This window comes from Cebus imitator, unplaced genomic scaffold, assembly GCF_001604975.1.
Source record: "Cebus imitator isolate Cc_AM_T3 unplaced genomic scaffold, Cebus_imitator-1.0 Scaffold24, whole genome shotgun sequence".
NCBI lineage: Eukaryota > Metazoa > Chordata > Mammalia > Primates > Cebidae > Cebus > Cebus imitator.
The window spans coordinates 897098-915729 of NW_016107339.1; the positions used below are offsets into that span (position 1 = coordinate 897098).

Genomic DNA, 18632 nt, shown 5'->3' on the forward strand with positions numbered 1-18632 from the left:
ATGTTGTATCAAATTTCCAAAGCCTCTACTTCCAGATCTTCTCAATGGAAAACCTCCAAGCCCTTTAAATGTGTCTTCCATATGCTTTAAGTACTTAAGTGCCTAATTCAACATAAATTATATGATAGTGTTTAACCTGCCCATGGCAAGCATGGCAGAGCTGAGGTCCAGAAGAGGGAAGGGGACACTCACAGCCCATACAGACTTTTTCTCCACCCGCTGCTGGGCTTCCCCTCTTTCCTCCTGGGTCACGGGCCTGGGAGAGGGGCTGTGTGGTCAGCAGGAAAGGCTACAGCTAGCTTTGGGGCATGAAGGAGGAACACACCCAGATCCTCATTCACCACCCACCTCATCCACTGCCTGCCTCCCAGTCTCCCCATCTCAGCCTGATGCTCCAGTATTCTGAATCCAGAGTGCTGATTCACCCACTTAACCATGAGGCTGAAGTTCAGAATGGCTGTCAAAATCTGATCATCTGTAACAGCAAAAAAGTCAATGAACCACACAGAGCAGACAGCTGGGCTTTTAAAGAGTCCCCTGTTTTGATGGCCTTGTCCACTCCTCATTACCTTCATGGCTCAGCCTCACTATAATGCACACCCAGTTGGGTATAAATAGGTCTATCTTAGAGTGAAGGCTCCAATGCAAAAAAGGTTAAACCACCCTCCAACTATGGAAAACATTCCATTATCACTGCATTTTTTATTAAAGATGCTTCCCTACTGTGCACAAAAAGCTATTTGTCCTCGTACCGTATAAATATTTGATGCTGGTCTTTTGGTGAAAGGCCACCTTAATATTCCAAGTTTATGATTTACAATTGTGGGAAAAGGAGATTTGTCATATTACTTCAAGAGATAAATTCTATGAGGCAACCACTCTTCTCCTGCAGCCTCTAAGACATTAAGACCCTGTCTATCAAGCTAACCTTCAGGCTCAGCCCTAGACTGCTGTGCTTTGCCAAAGCCTAGTCTGAATGTGCACGCTATGACAAGTGGTCAGCGTATTTGGTCTATTTTTGCAGGGTTAAAAACTAAGTGTTACTGTTCTCCCTTAGCACACTGGAGTAGCTGGCAGAACAGATGCTCTAGGCTCTCTGAGGGTGCCTTCTGTCCATCAGAGGCTGCATGGTGCTCTTGGCACCGTCTTGATTCCAGGATTGGCACTGGCCAACTGCATAAGCACAACTGCACATGTGGTCATATGACATGTGATCCCATGGCAAATGTAATCACTGTTCAACCAATCCCAGATAACAGTGCCATGTGGCCTCCCAATCACACTGCAACTCATTTGCTCTATTAACCAAAGAATGAGCAAGGCTGCTGCCTTCTCTTGCTTCTTGAACACTCACTGCTGCTCTGGGCCTGCCTGCATTCCTACATTCTCAATTCGAGGCACTGAATCATCTAGAAAAGATATTACTCCTCTTCAGCTAGAAAAGTGTTAGCTTGCAAATTGTAGTGCCATTTAACTGACCAGATAGGGAGGAGAAACATTCTGATTCAGTGTTTGCTGGGTGTGAGGCAGTCCGCCAGGTGCAGTTCAAGGTTTTTCATTGAATCCTCCCCCAAATTCCAAAAGAGTCATCATTCCCTTTTAGTGGGTAGACAACTGAGTTAAATGATTTGTCCATGTTCATATGGAATACAAGGGCCAAACCAGACCTGAAATGTGGTTTGTTTGATTCTAAAACCTACCCACTCTCAACAACAGACATTTATTGAGTTACTACTATGATGAGGCAGACACTGTTTGAGGAACTGGGGGTAGGTGCTAAATAGGCTAGCTTTCTACCCTTGCAGACCTGGTGCTTTCTCATCCCTGCACCATACTCTCTCTGCCTTAGTGGTTAGGATGAGATTTCAGTCAGTCACAATGAGATGGGCTTAGGGCTTTTGTTTGGGGCTACATCTGTGTAGATGCCATGCTGTCCTACATGAGGCAAAAAAAAATATATATATATGCTTGTAAATGGCTAAGTTATGCATATAGCTGTATATCTGACACAGTGGAATAGTACACGCAATGAGAGAAAATGGTCTGCAATTAAATGTAAATATGTGGACAAATCCCACCATGACAAGTGTATGCTCCATTTGCATAAAGTTCGAAACTCATCCATAGTGTTTCAAGCAGGGACTGTGGTTACCCCGGGTGGATTGAAACAGTGTGGGGCATGTGGGGGCCTCTAGGGGTTGATATGTTCTATTTTTTGATCTAGGTCCTGGTGACATGGGTGTTCCCCCCTTGTGAAAAGCCACTGAGCTATACCCTTATGATCTGCACCATTTTTTACATGTGCGCTAAACTGGAATAAAAGTTTATTTAAAGATGTCCCATGGACACACAAGAAAATGCATTTCATGGCATATGTGCAATTTAGCCCCTACATTATTAAGTGGCTTCTTTGAAATAGAAGCCCTGCCTGTAACCACTAGGCCAGACATTCCTGGAGACGGTGGTGTCCCCAGGCAGTGGCCATCAAAAACACCTGGTACCTCTTCCGTCTCCCTTTCTTACAAGTCCTGCCCTAAAATCTGTAGGTTCCTGGTGAAACACTCCAGTATCAGCTTTCTCCTTCATCACCACTGGCATTACTGAGCATCATCCAGAACTGTCATTAGTCACCTTCTGTATACAGGCACTGTGATGTAAGAAAGTACAAAAAGTAGGACCTGCCTGGAGGGTTGGTTGCAAATATGTCTGTATAAAATATACACCCCACATATTTAATATATATTTTGTTAAAAACATGTTCATGTTTTTTACATATGTATTTTGCAAATATATGGTCACGGAGGATATGCTAGGTGTCAAAAAAGGTGCTATAAATACTATGCCAAGTGTTATTTAGATGCAGCTGGGGCATCAGAAAAACTCTCAAGGAAGACCTCATCTTTTAAAAAGGTAAGGTGCAGAGAGACATCTGGGTGTAACGTGACCCCTATGTGACACAGCGTGGAGAACACATTGCCTGGAATGTATTCTAGTCATAATTCTTAATTTATCAAGGCCTTAGGATTAACTTCCAGTTTACAGGAAATAGAGGCTAGAGAAATAAGATCAATGAAACACCATGAGCACTGACCAGATGAATCCATAACACAGGACATTCTGCAGAATAAGGGGCTAGGTTCCTCTTGAGCAGTTGGGGAAAGAAAAAAGGGCTTTTTTTTTTTTTTTTTAATGCTAGTATTTTTCCTTTGGCAAAAAGAGAAGTGAGGATATGGTCGCCGCAAACACTGACTGTTGCTGGAGTGGATTCTGGTTTGGATAATCAGCTGCAAAGGCCATTTCGGAAACAAAGAGGTGGAGGACTGCCAGGGTAGGAAAGGGCAGGGGTGTGAGGAGTGACGAGCAGGGGTGGGCAGGGGGGGTGGGGCACGGAAGGCAGGGCGAAGGATGAAGTTGGGGGTGGGGATAGGACAGAACAAGAGGAATGCCGGGCGAGGCAGGGCGAGAGAGACGGTGGCAGTGGCAGCAGCCTCAGGGGCCAGTAGTGGCAGCAGCAATTCTGCAGGCCCAGAGGCCTTGTGAGAAATCAGCCTCCTTGCTGGGTTTTCAGTGCTGGGCAGCCTCAATCTCACCCCGAACTCCTGGCTCTCACCCACCTCCTCTGCAACAGCCGGCTCAGCTGGGGGTCTCTGCTCCTGGTCTTCCCCATCCTCTAGAAATAGAGAACCTGGCCTGCATCTCACTGGCTGACATGTTCCTGAGCCTGTCTGCTCTGCTACGTGTCCCCTGGACTCATTCTTGCTTCCCATCAGGTCCTGCCACTTCCCCAGAGTGACCTTGGAGTCCTCCTCTCCCACCTGGAAAGCCGCCAAGGTCCCGCCAGGGCCCACGTCTTTCCTCCTCCATCCCGCCCACCGCATGGGTCCTTTGTCTGTCGACTCCCTTCTTTCTTCCTGCTACCTTCTTGATGTTACTAGCCAGTAACCTTGACAGTGACATAATGTCCCCGTGCCTCAGTTTCCACAGCTGTAATACAGGCATAACAACAGTACCTACTCCACTTAGGTATTGTGAGGATGAAGTCAGCAATAAGTTTGAATTGCTGAGAGCAGCACTCACACAAAGCAACAGCTAAGTATCCATGGTCATCACTATGTCCCTCCTCTCCTCTGCCCCAAGCTTGCCAGAGCCCATGGGCAGAGCCTCCTCCAGCCCAAGACACTCGGTCATTCTGAGGTTTAATGAGTGACCGAGGGAGAGGAGTCCTGGACACGATGAGCAGGATCCCAAACTTGAGGACTGTCTGAATCTTTCTCCGTCCTGGGGTGGGAGGCAAAGGGAGGGAGTGATGCTCCAGAACAGAAGCTCTGGAGTCTACTCTGGGTAATTCAGGCTGAAACATCACCTGGATTATGGGACAAAGTTCTCGTGAGTTTTATGACTCTGTGGAAAATATTTTGGAGTAAAAATCTCTATTTAAGAGTCATGGCTGGTGCCTTTCCAGATGGCAAGCAGCTTAAAGATGTGTTTCTAGCTCTGCCAGATTTATTTGTCAGGACACTAATTATCTCATTAGAAATAGGTTCCTCTTATGATTATGATTAGCTTGCCATCTTTTGTTTTGTTTTTTGATCCTGGGAAAAGAACACAGACTTATAACATCCCTGGCCAACAGAAACCTTGGACTTTTCCAGAGCAGAAACGCCCTAACCCAGTAAGCATTGCTCCCAGTCACCGTCTCCCTCCCAACAGACATAGACAGGGTGAAATCGTGTTGAAAATCAGAGTGGGTTTCAATTCATTTTGTTCTGAGTATTTTGCAGCCCTCCCTGACATAGCTACGGACAGCTCTGGTGGAGCTCTAAGATATGGGCTGCTTCTAGGGAGATGCCTGGCCCCGCAGAGGACTTCACGGCTGCGCTTGCCAGGGGAAATTTCACGTTCTGCCTTCAGGGCAGGAAGAATGAATTTAACGTGGCTAAAGCCAAGGGAGGCTATAACAGTATTTCAAACACTCAAGTCCAATCTGAAGAAAAAGCTGTCTAAGTTGTCTGTGTTTCTGGACACCAGGTTGAAGAGTGGGGTGACGGGGAGGAGGCGGCTAACTCAGCCTTGATGGCTAAACCATAATGGTGGACAACAGTAAATGGCTGTGTGAACGTCCAGGTGTTCTTTCTTGGGGGTCTTAGGGCCTCTAACCTGCTGAGGCAGTGGGGTCAAAGAGAAAACCTCCCTTTTAATGCCCCGATCTTCCTAAGCAGGGAAGTAATTCTAAGTGGCCACCCGTGTATCCACTATCCCCAGCACCGCCCCACATACCTTCAACAACAAACCATCAGTTTCCTAGGGAGGAATGTAAAACTATGCGTGGCCACAGAGGGCATCTATGCGCACTGAGAGGGGATGAAAGGAGCCACTGTTGCCACAGCTCCAGATGGGCAGTGGGGTGTCCCTGCAGGAAACAGGGAGCCAAAGGGCCCCTCCCTGGCCTCCCCTGACACTGACAAGTCAGGCTATAAACATCTGCCCCAAGTTGGCCCCAAGCATGTATTGCCTCTGGTGTTTTATGATACATCTCAAACCAGACCGTGACAATCCCCAGCTTTGGGGAACTTGGCAGGTACTAATGGCGGCTTCCTTGTGTAGAGGGAGGTTACCCACCTTGCCACTGGGGCACAGAAGTGACCCTACATTATGTTTTAAAGACCTGTGTATTCTACAACTGCACTGACCAAATGCACACTGACTAGTGACACTAGCCACATATAGTTATTTAAACTTAAATTAATAAAATTAAATACATGTTAAAATTCAGTTCTTCAATCATAGTACCCTCATTTCAAGCGCTCGCTGCAGGCAGCTGGTGGCTGGCATACTGGACAACCCAGATGCAGAACAAACGCCTGTATCATCAAGGGCACTTCTAATGGACAGCCCTGCTTTGGATGTATTTTTTTTTTTTTTTTTTTNTTTTTTTGAGATGGAGTCTCGCTCTGTTGCCCAGGCTGGAATACAGTAGCGCGATCTCGGCTCACTGCAACCTCTGCTTCCCAGGTTCAAGCAATGCTCCTGCCTCAGCCTCCTGCGTAGCTGGGGTTACAGACACCTGCCGCCATGCCCAGCTAATTTTTTTTGTATTATTGGACAAGACAGGGTTTCAGCATATTAGCCAGGCTGGTCTTGAACTCCTGATCTTGTGATCTGCCCACTTTAGCCTCCCAAAGTGCTGGGATTACAGGCGTGAGCCACTGCGCTCAGCCTCTGGTTGTATTCTTAAGCCGGTCACCTTTCTGTGCCATTCATGCATTCAACAAATGGTTATGGACACTACACCATACAATGCCTGCTGCTACTATGATAACATATCAATATTTGGCAATGATACTTCGATCGACACTTGCATTCAAAATTAAGACCTCTGTGCTCTATCATGTTCTAAGGCTTAGATGGTTCAAGGTACGTTCATTTAGAACTCAGAATGGTCTCTATTCTCAGGATGCTTGCTGGCATTTGGGACTGCAAACAATGTGGAATCCAAACTCTGTTCATGACTCTGCTAATTCTTGAGAGAAAATGGCTCAACAACAAGACACGGTGCTGTTGATGCCACCTGCCAGGTTTTGCTGGGATTGACAAATTTGGTGTTATGTTTCACTTAGGAATCCTGCTGACTGACAGCCCTCAGGATGTGCACATGCTGCTGGCACATTGGTCCCACTCCCCAAATAGCCTCCCAGATTTGACACACCCTGGTGACTCAACTTGCTTTCTCGTTAACCTGAAGCCCTTTCTTTGTTTGACACATTTTCCCCCTGTGGGCAGACTTTCTGCCTTAGGAGAGCTGACATCAATAGTGCTATTCCATGCAGCAAACCACGAGAGACAACACATTACTGGGGAGGGGGTACGGGGTGCTGGGAGACCTGGGAACAGTGTGTGTCTCAGTGGAGCTTACAGAAACCAGGCTGTTCAATTTATTTCTCTGCTGTTAATTTCAAGGTGCTGCTACTGCTACTTCAAACTGTAATAGTGTCTACAAACAATTTGCACTTTGGAATGGCACAATCCCAGGGGGTAATTAACAAATCCGGGGAACAATCTTTTTAAAAGCCTTTAAAAGCAACAGACACTGGGGCCACCTTCGATGAAATAGAATCACTCCGCTTTCTCTGTCATTTCAGAAGATATCTGGCTGACTCCTAGAGAGGTTTAGAGAGCACAGGTCCTGGACTTTATGGAAAGTTCCTCAAGATGTGTTAATTAGAAATAAAATGCAGCATGGTTATCGGCTGCAGAGCTTTCTGAATGAAACAGGCTTTGAGAGGGTCTAAGATTTTGAGAGTTAGAAGCAGAGTTCACAAAGGGCCACCCAAGGACTATGAATTCCATACCATTCTCCATTCCAAGGTAGAAGACTGCGTTCACCAGCATGCCGCCTTTCCGGAAGTGATCGCTCATGTGCTCTAACCAGTTGGCATCCAAGCCGCTCACCGCCTGGCCATTCTTGGAGACACGGAGAGGAATGGTGACAGGGTAGTATTGCCGGCACTTCTGATGGCTCTTCGGTTTGTTGAAAAGGGCGAAGATCTCCATTTCTGTTGGGATTTGGAGAGGGAGGGGAGAGAGAAGAGGTCAACCATGATAAAAATCTGCTCCACAGGGTTTAGTGGATCTCTCAGGAGCCTGTATAAATGATATGATGAATGCTGAAATCTCTGTGAGGCTGTATTGTTGCCAGATAATAAAGCCTCATTCCAAGTAGTAAGTTGAAGCTGCCTTAAATTAACATGGACCTGAAAGGTTGGGCTTCTGATGGGCGACTCAGGTTTTTAATCTAGAATGTAATGAATAGCTGTTATCTGGGATTCATGCACACAGTTAGGTGTTTAAGAAAAGAACATAGGAGATGGTTATAGAAATTCATACAAAGATGTGTTTTGGAAATAAAAGCAGACATATCTGGGGGAGAGTGGTCTTTTAAAAAGTAAAGGTACAGCGACACATAAAAACAAAAATACTGCCCTAATTCCAGGAACCTTGTACACTCCTGAACTGACTATTTATAAACTGCAGTGGTGTTTCCTGGGGCCGAACTCATAATACTTAATCAAGTACATCAAAAATACATCATGGATATGTAAAAATAAATATGTTCCCGTAAATGAGAGTTCCTGCCTGCAGTAGCAGGTCGGTCCAGCCAAGGGGGCACTGGGAATGAGTGCTGAGCTTTCGGTTCCTTCCTGTATAGCTCAGTTCTTCAGCAATCAATAACCACTGCCACCCAGCAGCGGAGCCACGCCTGCCTACGTGCAGCCGGGCATGGGTTAGCAGTGGCAGCCTCCAGAAGCGAATACCTGGAATTTCAATCTAAGTCTGAAAGTCTATTTTTGTGCTCCTCATTTAGTCAAGTAATCGGTTGACCCAGCTTAAAAAGTCTTGCTTACACAGGCTAGTCAGGAATATGCTTTGGTTTCCAAAAATATCTTCTTAAATCATAAGAAAATCCCCACCCGTCTTTGAAACAAGAATTTAAAGGTCATAAACAATGGCTGACATTAGCAGGAAGGACAGAGCACATTCACGCCCCCTGCATGAGACACCTGGACCCACACTCTCTGATGCTGTTTCCCACATTTCAGTATCTCACAGTGTTTTGTGGTATCCAAGTTCTAGTTGATTTTTTTAATTGAATCACCTTCCTTTATTTAAACAAATAATTTAAAAAGAAAAAAAGGAAATAAAACTTTATTTCATGACAATGAAGGCAATCCACTACCACGTGCCAAAAACACGGGGTGATGACAAAGCACATTAACACCAAATATGTTCATCCATCTAACATATCTCACGTAGGTCACAAAGTCTTCTCACAGCCCCATCTGAGCAAGCACCAGCAGAGATCTCTAGGGACCAACGCTGGGCCATATTACTTTGTCATCAGCAACACCTGAACCAACAGGAGCCATTTCAGGCTTTCTGCCTAACAGGACAATTAGGAAAGGAAGGTGCCCATCTTCATAAGTGGGCACCTGGATTTTAAACACCAATGCTAGCCTGTTCAACATCCCCATCCCAAGTTGCTTTTCTCAGTCCTCCTGCTTACTCAGGAAGCCATCTCCAGCCGGAAAATACTTTCACACCAGAAATTAGGTCCTGGTGTGTAGAGCTCGCAATCACTAGACTAGTTCGTGACTTCAAAATACAAACTAGAAATAGATGGACACGGAAGGGGCTCATAATGGAGGGAACAGCCATGGATTAGGGCTGGGTGGGCGGGAGGTGAACTAGATGATCAGGTGTTTTTTAGTCCTGGGTGCCGGGGGTTCAATTAAAAGCTCAGCTACTGAGGGCAAGAGGACAAGCAGGGTTTTAGTGAGTTCTTGCCGTCATCTGGATTCCTTCAAAAGCAGACCCTGCAAGCTTTCCTGTGCAAGTAGTTTATCTGGGAAGTGATCCGGGAAACAGAGGGAAGGAGTAGGAATGGGAAACAGGGAGGAGATGGAGATGATGCCAGTGAATGAGCATGTTCCTCCTGGGGCAACTGGGGCTCAATCCCACCAGGGACCCCGAGACTGTAAAACACACCTCACATTCACCCACCAAAGGCAAGGAAGGTGGGACGTTTATCCTTATAAATTGAGGGTCACTCCCCAGGGCCCATTCCCGAGAACGCCTGCAGGCAGAGAGGCTAAGGAGGCTGTGGGCCTGGCCCGAGCTGTCCGCAGGTGACCCCAGCATGGGCCACAGCACCACTCGCCACAGCCTGCTACAGTCAAGCACAAATGCAAATGAATTAAGAAGAGAGAGAAAAAAAAAAAAATCACAAACTTTGCATGGGAGAAGTAGGTGGGGAATTTGGAAGTGGCCAAAGTCCAGAACTACACGGTAACACATGATCACACAGAATGAACGAACTCCCACTCAATGGCAAGACAAAAACACAACTTTCCCAAACACGTCATGAAGCTGTAAAAGGGGAAGGCCAAAGGGGAAGCGAGAATGCCAGGGGTGTATTGGAGGAAGACAGAGACCTTCAGAAAAGGTAGATGGTGCTCACAGCTCTCCTGGCTTGATCCTCCCCAAGGGCCAGACTGAAGCCAGAGACAGAAATAAATTTCTAAGGAAAAGGAAACAGCGTTGGAACCAAGAGTCTCCAAAGTATCAGCAGCAATGAAATATTGGGAGAAACCTGATTGCAGATGCGTAACCCTTGTACACTCCTCCGTCCCGTCGTCTCCTTGGCCCCAGTCCTTTCTCTCCTCACGTGGAAACCAGCCAAGAGAAACTGTCCAAAAGCGATGCCCTTTGATGTTCTAATATTTTGATTCTCCAACACATATCCTCACGTGAGCAAGCACCAAGGATTCTAAAAAGAAGCCCCATGTTTGTTCAAATCTTCTCAGCTGCTCTGTGACTCTGCCATGACCCGAGCTGGAAGAGTTTTCCAGACATGGGGCAAAAAAGTCCCCAGGGGGAAGGGAAGACATTGTTTCTGAGACGTTCTGGGAATGGCTGAAGGGCTGCACTGGCAGAGCACCCAAGGAGCATCGGGACTTTCTTCTCGTCTCTCCCTTCGCCCACCTTGTCTCATTTTGATCCCTCCTGTTGCAATCGTGTTCGCTAAGTTGACCTAAGCCGACCAGAGGAGAAAGCGAGGGCAGGCCAAGGGGGCATGGTGCCCAAGGGTGGGGGTGGCTGAGTGCTGCCGGCCTGAGGGCCTGGTCCATTCAGGCCTTGCCAGGCTACTAGGGAGTGGGAGCAAAGAGGCAGGTGTCCAGCCCTGAGGTCTGTGCCTGGGCATGGGGACTCAGGCACAGGATGGAAGGCTGCAGTTTGCCTGCAGGTGGGGTCCCAGAGAGGCTCCGTCTCAAGGGTAGGCAGGGTCTGGCTGGCCCTGCTGTCCCAGGAGACCTCTGGTCTGGAGAGAAGAAAGAGTTTACAGCCTGGCTGAAAATCTGGGACTCCAAAGGCTAGCTGGGGGAGGAGGAGGCAGCTGGTCATTAGCTGCACTGGAAGGAACAAGTGGGTATCATACTTGGCTGGGCAGCCCAAGCTGGGTGGGGACTGCAGGCTGCTGAGGTCATGGGCAGAAGGGACTAAGCAGAAAGGTTTGCATTGGCAAGACAGGCAGTGGGCACCATGGTGGCAAAGCAGGGCAGGAGGGTAGAAGGACCCCAGGCTGCTCCATCCAGAGGTCTGAATCTGGGCAAGGCTGCTCAAGCTTCAATCAGGCTTGGGTACTAACAGCAGGGCACCTCTGGGCCACCGTGAGGCCCACTTGCCAGGGCAGCAGGGAAAAGCAAAGTGCAGGGACCACTGCATGCACAACAATCCACGGGAATCCACTGGTAAGGATGACAGCAGCCACAGGCACGTGTCCCACATTTACAAGGGCCTTTCACCTTCACCATCACATGTGACTCTCCAACGTCGATGGGAGGGGCGGCACTGGTTCTGTGCCCAGAAGCGTTAAGTGGGTCCCCCAGAGATCACAAGCCAGTAAGTGGCACAGCCAAGAGTCTTTCAAACCCCAAACTCTGGGTTCTTTCCCAAATCTAACAAGAAGCTAATTTTATCAGGACACAGAAGGCAGGGGCTGAGGACCACGGGCGGGAGCTCAATAGCTGTGTGTTAATGGACTGAATAAAAGGCCAGAAAGATGGCAGCAGGTGGCGGGCCTGGGAGGGGGCCACATTATGGGGTCCAACTATCCCAAGGGTGTGGGGAGGGAAGGTGCCCTCACATCAGGTAGGCCCAACCCTCGGGTTTTAGCCATTCACAATGAGCTGGCAGCCAGGGAGGGGTACTGGATACAATCCTCTTAGCCAGAAATCATTGGCATCACAGGCTCGGGTTTCTGCTGACACTTCTAAGCGTTTTAAGTGAGGAGGTGTGGGGTAGGAAGGGCAGTGCTTGGAAGACTTCTTATTTTGGTGACAGTGAGAATGATTAGAATTTTTGTGAACCTGTCTAGGCTCCTCGTTTCTCTGATGAAGTTGTAGCAAAGGAGATTCTGAGGCTCTCTCTGCACAGGCTCCAGTGATCACTGCACAGCATGGACCTCCAACCAAAAGGAAATTCCCCCAGACCAGGAAATAAAAGTCAGTGAGCAGGAAGAGGAACCTGCAGGGGCAATGAGGGCTGACGGCTGCCCGAGCCCACAGAGATGGGGAGGGGTGACCTGCCCCTGCTTCCGCACGGAGGATCCACTGCAAAGTCCTGTCTGAGCAGTCACTGCCTAGATTCCTCTCCCCAAGGCCTCCTATAAAGGAAATAAATTAACTGAGGAGAAGGAGGGAAGAGGAGGCGGATTCCCTCCGGATTTTTTTAATTGTCTTGCTGTGATTGCCTATTTAAGCCCACCTGGCAGAAGAGGAGTAAAAACACTTCACCCGCCTTAGGGGGCCCTGAGAGAAGGCAAGCTGGGAGCTGAGCACGCAGCGGGGAGGGGCGCCTGGGGGGCCTGTGTGTGCCTGTCAGGGAGTGGATGGTGAGCGGACTTCCCAGGAGAAAGATTAGGGAAGAGGCTGGGAGTCAGGTGAGGGTCACGACCAATGGGGACAGAGTCCGTGGACGTCCAGCCTTCAGGGAGGCCAAAGGCTGAGGCTGTGATAAAGAAATTTAACTGTATGGGGGTATGAAAGGTGACATTCCCTACCTGTGAAATGGACATAATAGTAGCATCTTCTGCCATAAAGCTGTTGTGAGGAGTGACATGACACAGAAGGACACAGATACACAGAATCGTGCATGTGGAGGGTGACTGCCATTGTGACCACTGGAAGGCTTATAAGTGAAATGATCCCTGAATGAAAAACCCAAGGGCTCCTTGATTCCACCAAAGGAGGGAAAAAGGGTAACAGTGAGCTGCCTAAACGTCAGGATCTGCAGCCTGAGCAGAGATGTGCAGAGACAGGCGATGTTTACCTGCCTAGGGAGACTGCGCAAAGGTGGCTTTCATCCCTCCTCTGGGCCTATCCTGGCAGAGTGGCAATTCTCATCCACTGGCGGGCTGACCACCTCCAGAAACACACGCACTCGCCCATTCCTCCCCAGCAAGCTCTGTTCCTCCAGGAGAGAACAGGGACATGGGTGATGGGATGGGGGCCAAGATGCTTTGGGTATCCATTTTTCTGGGTGTTCAGCTGTCAGGGGAGATTCTGGGTGAGGAAGATGAGTGGCCACAGGGTAGCAGGAAGGTCCTGGGCACCTGGAGAGGTTCCTAGGACAAGTCTCCCGGTGAGTAATGCTCTCACAGAAGGCAGGAAGTCTGGAAAGTCTTGGAGGAAGGTGGGCTCTGGAACACAGGAAGGATCTGAAAACTCCTGAGGAAGCCTCAGTAGTAACTGCCTCCTTTCTCAAAGCCAGGATTCCATGAGAGCGGATGTCGAGCATCAGGAACTACCGAGCCTGTGCCTCAGTAATAGCGGCTCATACTCACGAGTCAAGCAGCGCCAAGCGCTTTAAATGTACATCTTTTTTAACCTTTCCATAAGGAACTATCCTTCTATCCCCATTTTGCAGGGTGTGAAAACGAGGCATGGAAGGCAGGCTGGAAAGCTGATAGAGGCTAGATTCTTGAGACCGTGCTCCTCGCCTCTCCTCACTCCTGCCCTTTCTCCTGGGGGCCTCAGCCTGGCCTGACCCTCATCCTCCCACAGTCCTGGACCCGTATAGAAGGTCTTCAATGAGGCCCATCTTCCCGCTCAGGATTCGGAGCACACACATCCAGCCCAACCTTCACGAGAAGATGGAAGTTTCTGGATTGAGACCTAGGCGTTCACGCAGAGGACACACTGGGATTAAATGCACACTCAGCTACTCCATGAGGGCAACAGGCATCTGCCTCAAACAGCGAAAAACTGTACAAATGAAGGGCTCTATTCAGTGCATACTTCAGAAGGCTCAAGGCCTTGATTAAACAATAGGCTTGGCCGGGCGCGGTGGCTCAGGCCTGAAATCCCAGCACTTTGGGAGGCCGAGGCAGGCGGATCACGAGGTCAAGAGATCGAGACCATCCTGGCCAACATGGTGAAATCCTGTCTCTACTAAAAAATAAATAAGCTGGGCTTGGTGGTGTGTGCCTGTAGTCCCAGCTACTTGGGAGGCTGAGGCAAGAGAATTGCTTGATCCCAGGAGGCGGAGATTGCAGTGAGCCAAGATTGTGCCACTGCACTCCAGCCTGGCACCTGGTGACAGAGCAAGACTCTGTCTCAAAAAAAGAAAAAAACACAAAAATCACAATAGGCTTACTATATCACAGAACTGAGGCAGCAGCTCCCATATCTCACTCTAAATGAACTTTGCAAATAAACTCCTGGAATTAACCAGAACTTCTTGAGAAGAATTAATTTTCTTCTCAAGAAGTTCTGATGTAACAAAAGAAACTGTTTCTCCCCATTTTCCCTTCTCAAAACACCACCTGTTCATTGTCACTTGTAAGAGGCTAATTTCAAGAATTAGTAAATCAATGATAATAAGAATATTGACCAGGATGATCATTTAGAAAGCCCTCCTAAGCCCTGGGGGTCTTCCATCAGTCTTCATAGTTGTCTGCCTTCCAAAGGCTGGAAGGGGCCACATGGCTCATGTAAGTACCTTGCTCTCAGGAAATGACTAGATGCTAGATTTCCTGGACAAAGGGGAAATATGGATGGTAGATTTCCTGAAGAAAGTAAGAAAAAGGAAATACAGAGAAATGGAGGGAAACTTTGCTGCCTGTAAATCTTAAGGGGCTTGGTAATCTTGTTAGTCTATCACCCAGGAAAGACCAAGCAGAGGGGCATGAAGGGAAGGTGAGTGAGTCCACCTGGTTCCTATGTCCGATCTGCCTATTTCCAGCCTGGGGAACAAATTCTCTCTCTAAACCCCAGTTTGCTCAACTGTAAAATATCTTGCTTTAGGCAGGTATTTTAACAAGTGGAGTGTAGGTTCTCATTGGTGGCTGGCAGGCTGACACTTCCTGCGTGAAAGCTGGGTAATTCAAGGGCAATTTTGAGAGCACAGGGCATAAAAGAACTCACAGTCTAGAATCCACTTCAAATGTGACATTTTGGAGCAAACTGCAAGTCAATTTCATGTGGTTCTATCCTGCCCGGAAGTTATAACTGCAGTTAAGTAAACAGGTGGCCCAGATAACTGCTTGATAAAGTTTCTCCTGCTTGATGGACTGCTGCCTCTATACTCCAATTCCATTCCTTTTTCTCTGAGATACCATGGGGATTAATGAAAAGCTGTTAGCTGCTCTTTAAGTGGGTCAAAGCTCCCAGTGCTGACATACTTACTCCCTGAGAGTGGCTCTTCATGCACCTCCAAGGGGTCGCTGTCCAGTCCATCCAGTGTCTTGCTCACCCCCCGGGGTGAAAGTTCTCCACCGTCTCCCTCTCCAGAGGGTAAGATGGGCTGCTCCGTGATGGGCACCTCCCCTCTGGGGCCTGAGCTGGGCTCTGGGCTTTGGTTTCTCCCAGGTGGAGCACCGCACACGTCCCCAGCCCCCGGTTTCTCATTCTCCAGCGATGCGTGATCCCCGCGTGCGTTTTTTGCATCTCTGGCATCCTCGGTGCTGTTGGCAGTAGACACGGGAGCACTGCTGCCTGCCAAGTTCACAGGGGAATGGTACTGGGGTATAACACCAACGAATTTCAGACCCTGGCTTGCGGCCTCCTGGATCTGTGAGGCAAACAAAAGGAAGGGAAGCAAGTGAATGGAATGGTCTATCAAAGAGACACGTGCTGCGCGCAAAGCGCCTCCCTGAGGCCTGCAAGGCTATTTCAGGTGCACGTGAAGAATTCCAAGCTGGCAGGGCACCTGCCACAGTACTGTGGCCTGAAGAGGACAATTATTTATTATTTTTTTAAAACTATGTTGTCTGAAGGAATAATAAGTTATTTGCTCTGAAGGGTTGAAAGCACCACTTTGAAACACTGCATTAGTCCTTATTAACATTTTTTAAAGAGGTTGGAAAAAGTTCTAAACAAAGAGTTTGAAAGAGGAAGTTCATTTTGGTAAGAGTTTGTTTTTTTTGTTACTTTTCTTCGGATGAATCACTGACTTCCTGCCCATCAGGCTACTGTATAACTACAGCTTGTCTATAAAAGCATATACTAACAACAGATGGCATTTTATGACCCAGAGAGCTTCCTTTTTTGACAATAGTTCTGGCAGAGAAGGGCAGAGGTAGGGAAAATCAACCCCGTGCCAAGGCTGTGGGTACATCCTCCATGAGATGCGCCATCTGACGGATACCTTGCTCCCTGGTGCTCTCAGGCTTAGGGAAGGGGAAAGGAGCCCAGAGATCACGCCCAGCCCACAGCCACAGACTGACTCTTGCTCTCCAAGTCCTGGTCCACACCATCCAGCACAGATAGCCAGGTGATCGTTCCTTCTCACTCCCTGTACCAACGGGTGGGGGAATGAATACCCACCTGGAGAACTAAGGCACTTGAACTCTCCCTCTCCCTAAAAAATAGCCCAAGGCAATTGGATTGAGTGTAAGTCATAAGTCTGAAGGAAAAATGGAAAGTAATAACCTAATAAAATCAAACAAGAGCCAGCCAAAACCAGAAGATAGGCTTTAAGGGACTTTCCAGGCAAGGATGCTTAAGTCACTTTACAAATAAATAAGGCGGTGCAGAACTCAGAGCTGTCTAAGTCTTAGTCACCAAGCCCTAAGCAGATGACCTCAGAAAATCTGGAGGCCTCTGTAATGACAGTCTACCCTCATTTGAGAGTTAGTTTCACCAGCATGGAGTTATTCTCTCTAAAGGAGAAGCAGCCCTGACATTAAATGGAAACTCATTTTTGTTCCACAGGGCACATCCTAGAAAACTGCCGTTGCAAATGTGAAGCCCAGTCTTTCTTTAAATCCTAGCCTGTGCTGGGCATAAAAATAATCATAGCATTAGTTACTGCCTAGTATAGACATACTATGTCTAGGCATTGAGCTAGGCATTTTACATAAGTTAAAACAACAAAACGTTTAATCCTTCGACGACGCTGCATGGTATCGTTGTCTCCATTTCAGATGAGGACACTGGGGCCCAGAGACATTAAAAAGTTAGAAAGCAAGCAGTGAGTATCCAGAGTGCAAAACCAGGTCTGGACTGGCCAGGTTCATTCTTTTAATCACAAGACTCCCTGGACCCATCTCAAGGTATCAACTACATACATGTCTATGGATATGCATGTGCCCACTCATATGCCCAGAGCTGGCTCAATTCACTCCTCAACAGTTACAAAAACAAAACACAAAAAAGTCTTAAAGCCATGCATTCCATTCTGAAAATTTAGTTTTTCCCTCATTAATCTATGATATCCACCTATTTTAAAAATTATTGTATAAAGCTCCTGAAAGAATACACAGCAACACAAATTTTAAAAGAAAATAGCAGGGAGGTAACTCTACCAAAGAACTCTGGAGGCTGAGGAAAACCACTGCATGCAAAGCATACCTGGGAGCTTCCTGGCAACATAGGCCAAAAGAGGTGTGCAGTGGGTTTGACAGCCCTCAGATGAAATGAGGAGACCTCTGCACTAGCTTCTGCCGTGCTGTCTTACTGCGGAGGAAACAGCTATGACTACTGAAGCATTTTAATGACTGCTTCCATGGAGGACTCCACCACAGGCCAGTCTCAACGAGAGTCATAGAAAGAGCATGAAGTCTAAAGGCTTTTGAAAAGGCCTGATGCGGAGCCCCCGATGTGTGACTCACCATCTTGGGGAACCAGAGTAGATTATATGAACTTTCTGTGCCTCAGCGTTCTCATGTATGAAATGAGTGAAAACACACTTATTTTGCAGTTGCACTGAAGCTTAATTTAGACGTTACCTATGGCAAGTACGCCAAAGGATGGGGCACAAAGATGGGATCTCTAACCTCTCTGCTTATCAGTCCCGGGCTTCTGTGGTCCTGCAGAGACCGCTGAGTCATCTAGAGTGAAGCAATGAGGACTCCAGACCCAGGGCATTGTCCTAGCTCTCCCCTTCCTTACTGGGACTGGAAGAATTGGAGAGACTTGGACACAGACATCTGCCCTTCTCCCACAACAAACTGGACAACCATATTCCTTTGCCATATTGTACTGCAAATCTGTCCTCTAGGCCAGGGGTTCTCAAAGCGTGGTCCCCAGACAAAAGCATCAGCATCCCCTGGTGACCTGCTGGAAATGCAAATTCTCAGGCCCTACCACAAACCTATTGAGTCAGAAGCTCTGAGGGTGGGATCCAGCAATCTGTGTTTTAACAAGCCTTCCAAAGGTTCCAATACAGCCTGATATTTGAGAATCACTGCTCTAGAATACACATTTCATAAGGGCTGGGATATTCTGCACTGTTGCATTCCCAGTAATAGAATGATGCCTGACAGATAGCAGGTCCTCAATAAATATCTGTTGAATGAATGAATATATTAAATAATGTTTGAATATATATGTCTTCTCTCCCAAAATGAGCTCCTACAGGTAGGGATGAAGACATTAATTTAACAACTCTATAATTCAACAAACGTTTAATAAGCCCCTACACTGGCCCAGACCAACACAGTACTTAGGTACCGGGAATATAAAATAGGATCCCTAACCCTCAAGAACATTTGGTCAATTATTTAAAAATAATTTAAAAATAATTACACTATCATGGAACAATTAATGACATGTAAAAAGTCAAGATCCTAAACT

General features: G+C 47.6%; 1 protein-coding gene across 5 annotated transcripts in view; it reads right to left on the reverse strand.

Annotated features, from left to right (window-relative positions):
- RFTN1 (raftlin, lipid raft linker 1) overlaps window positions 1–18632 on the reverse strand; it is a 206483-nt gene that overhangs the window by 46458 nt on the left and 141393 nt on the right. For all 5 annotated transcript variants that reach the window (XM_017522502.1, XM_017522503.2, XM_037736225.1 and 2 more), the window contains exons 5-6: window positions 15243–15627; window positions 7350–7553 (exon numbers count right to left, since the gene is read on the reverse strand). In XM_017522502.1, the coding sequence (XP_017377991.1) occupies window positions 7350–7553; window positions 15243–15627 (589 nt within the window). The remainder of the gene's footprint in view (window positions 1–7349; window positions 7554–15242; window positions 15628–18632) is intronic.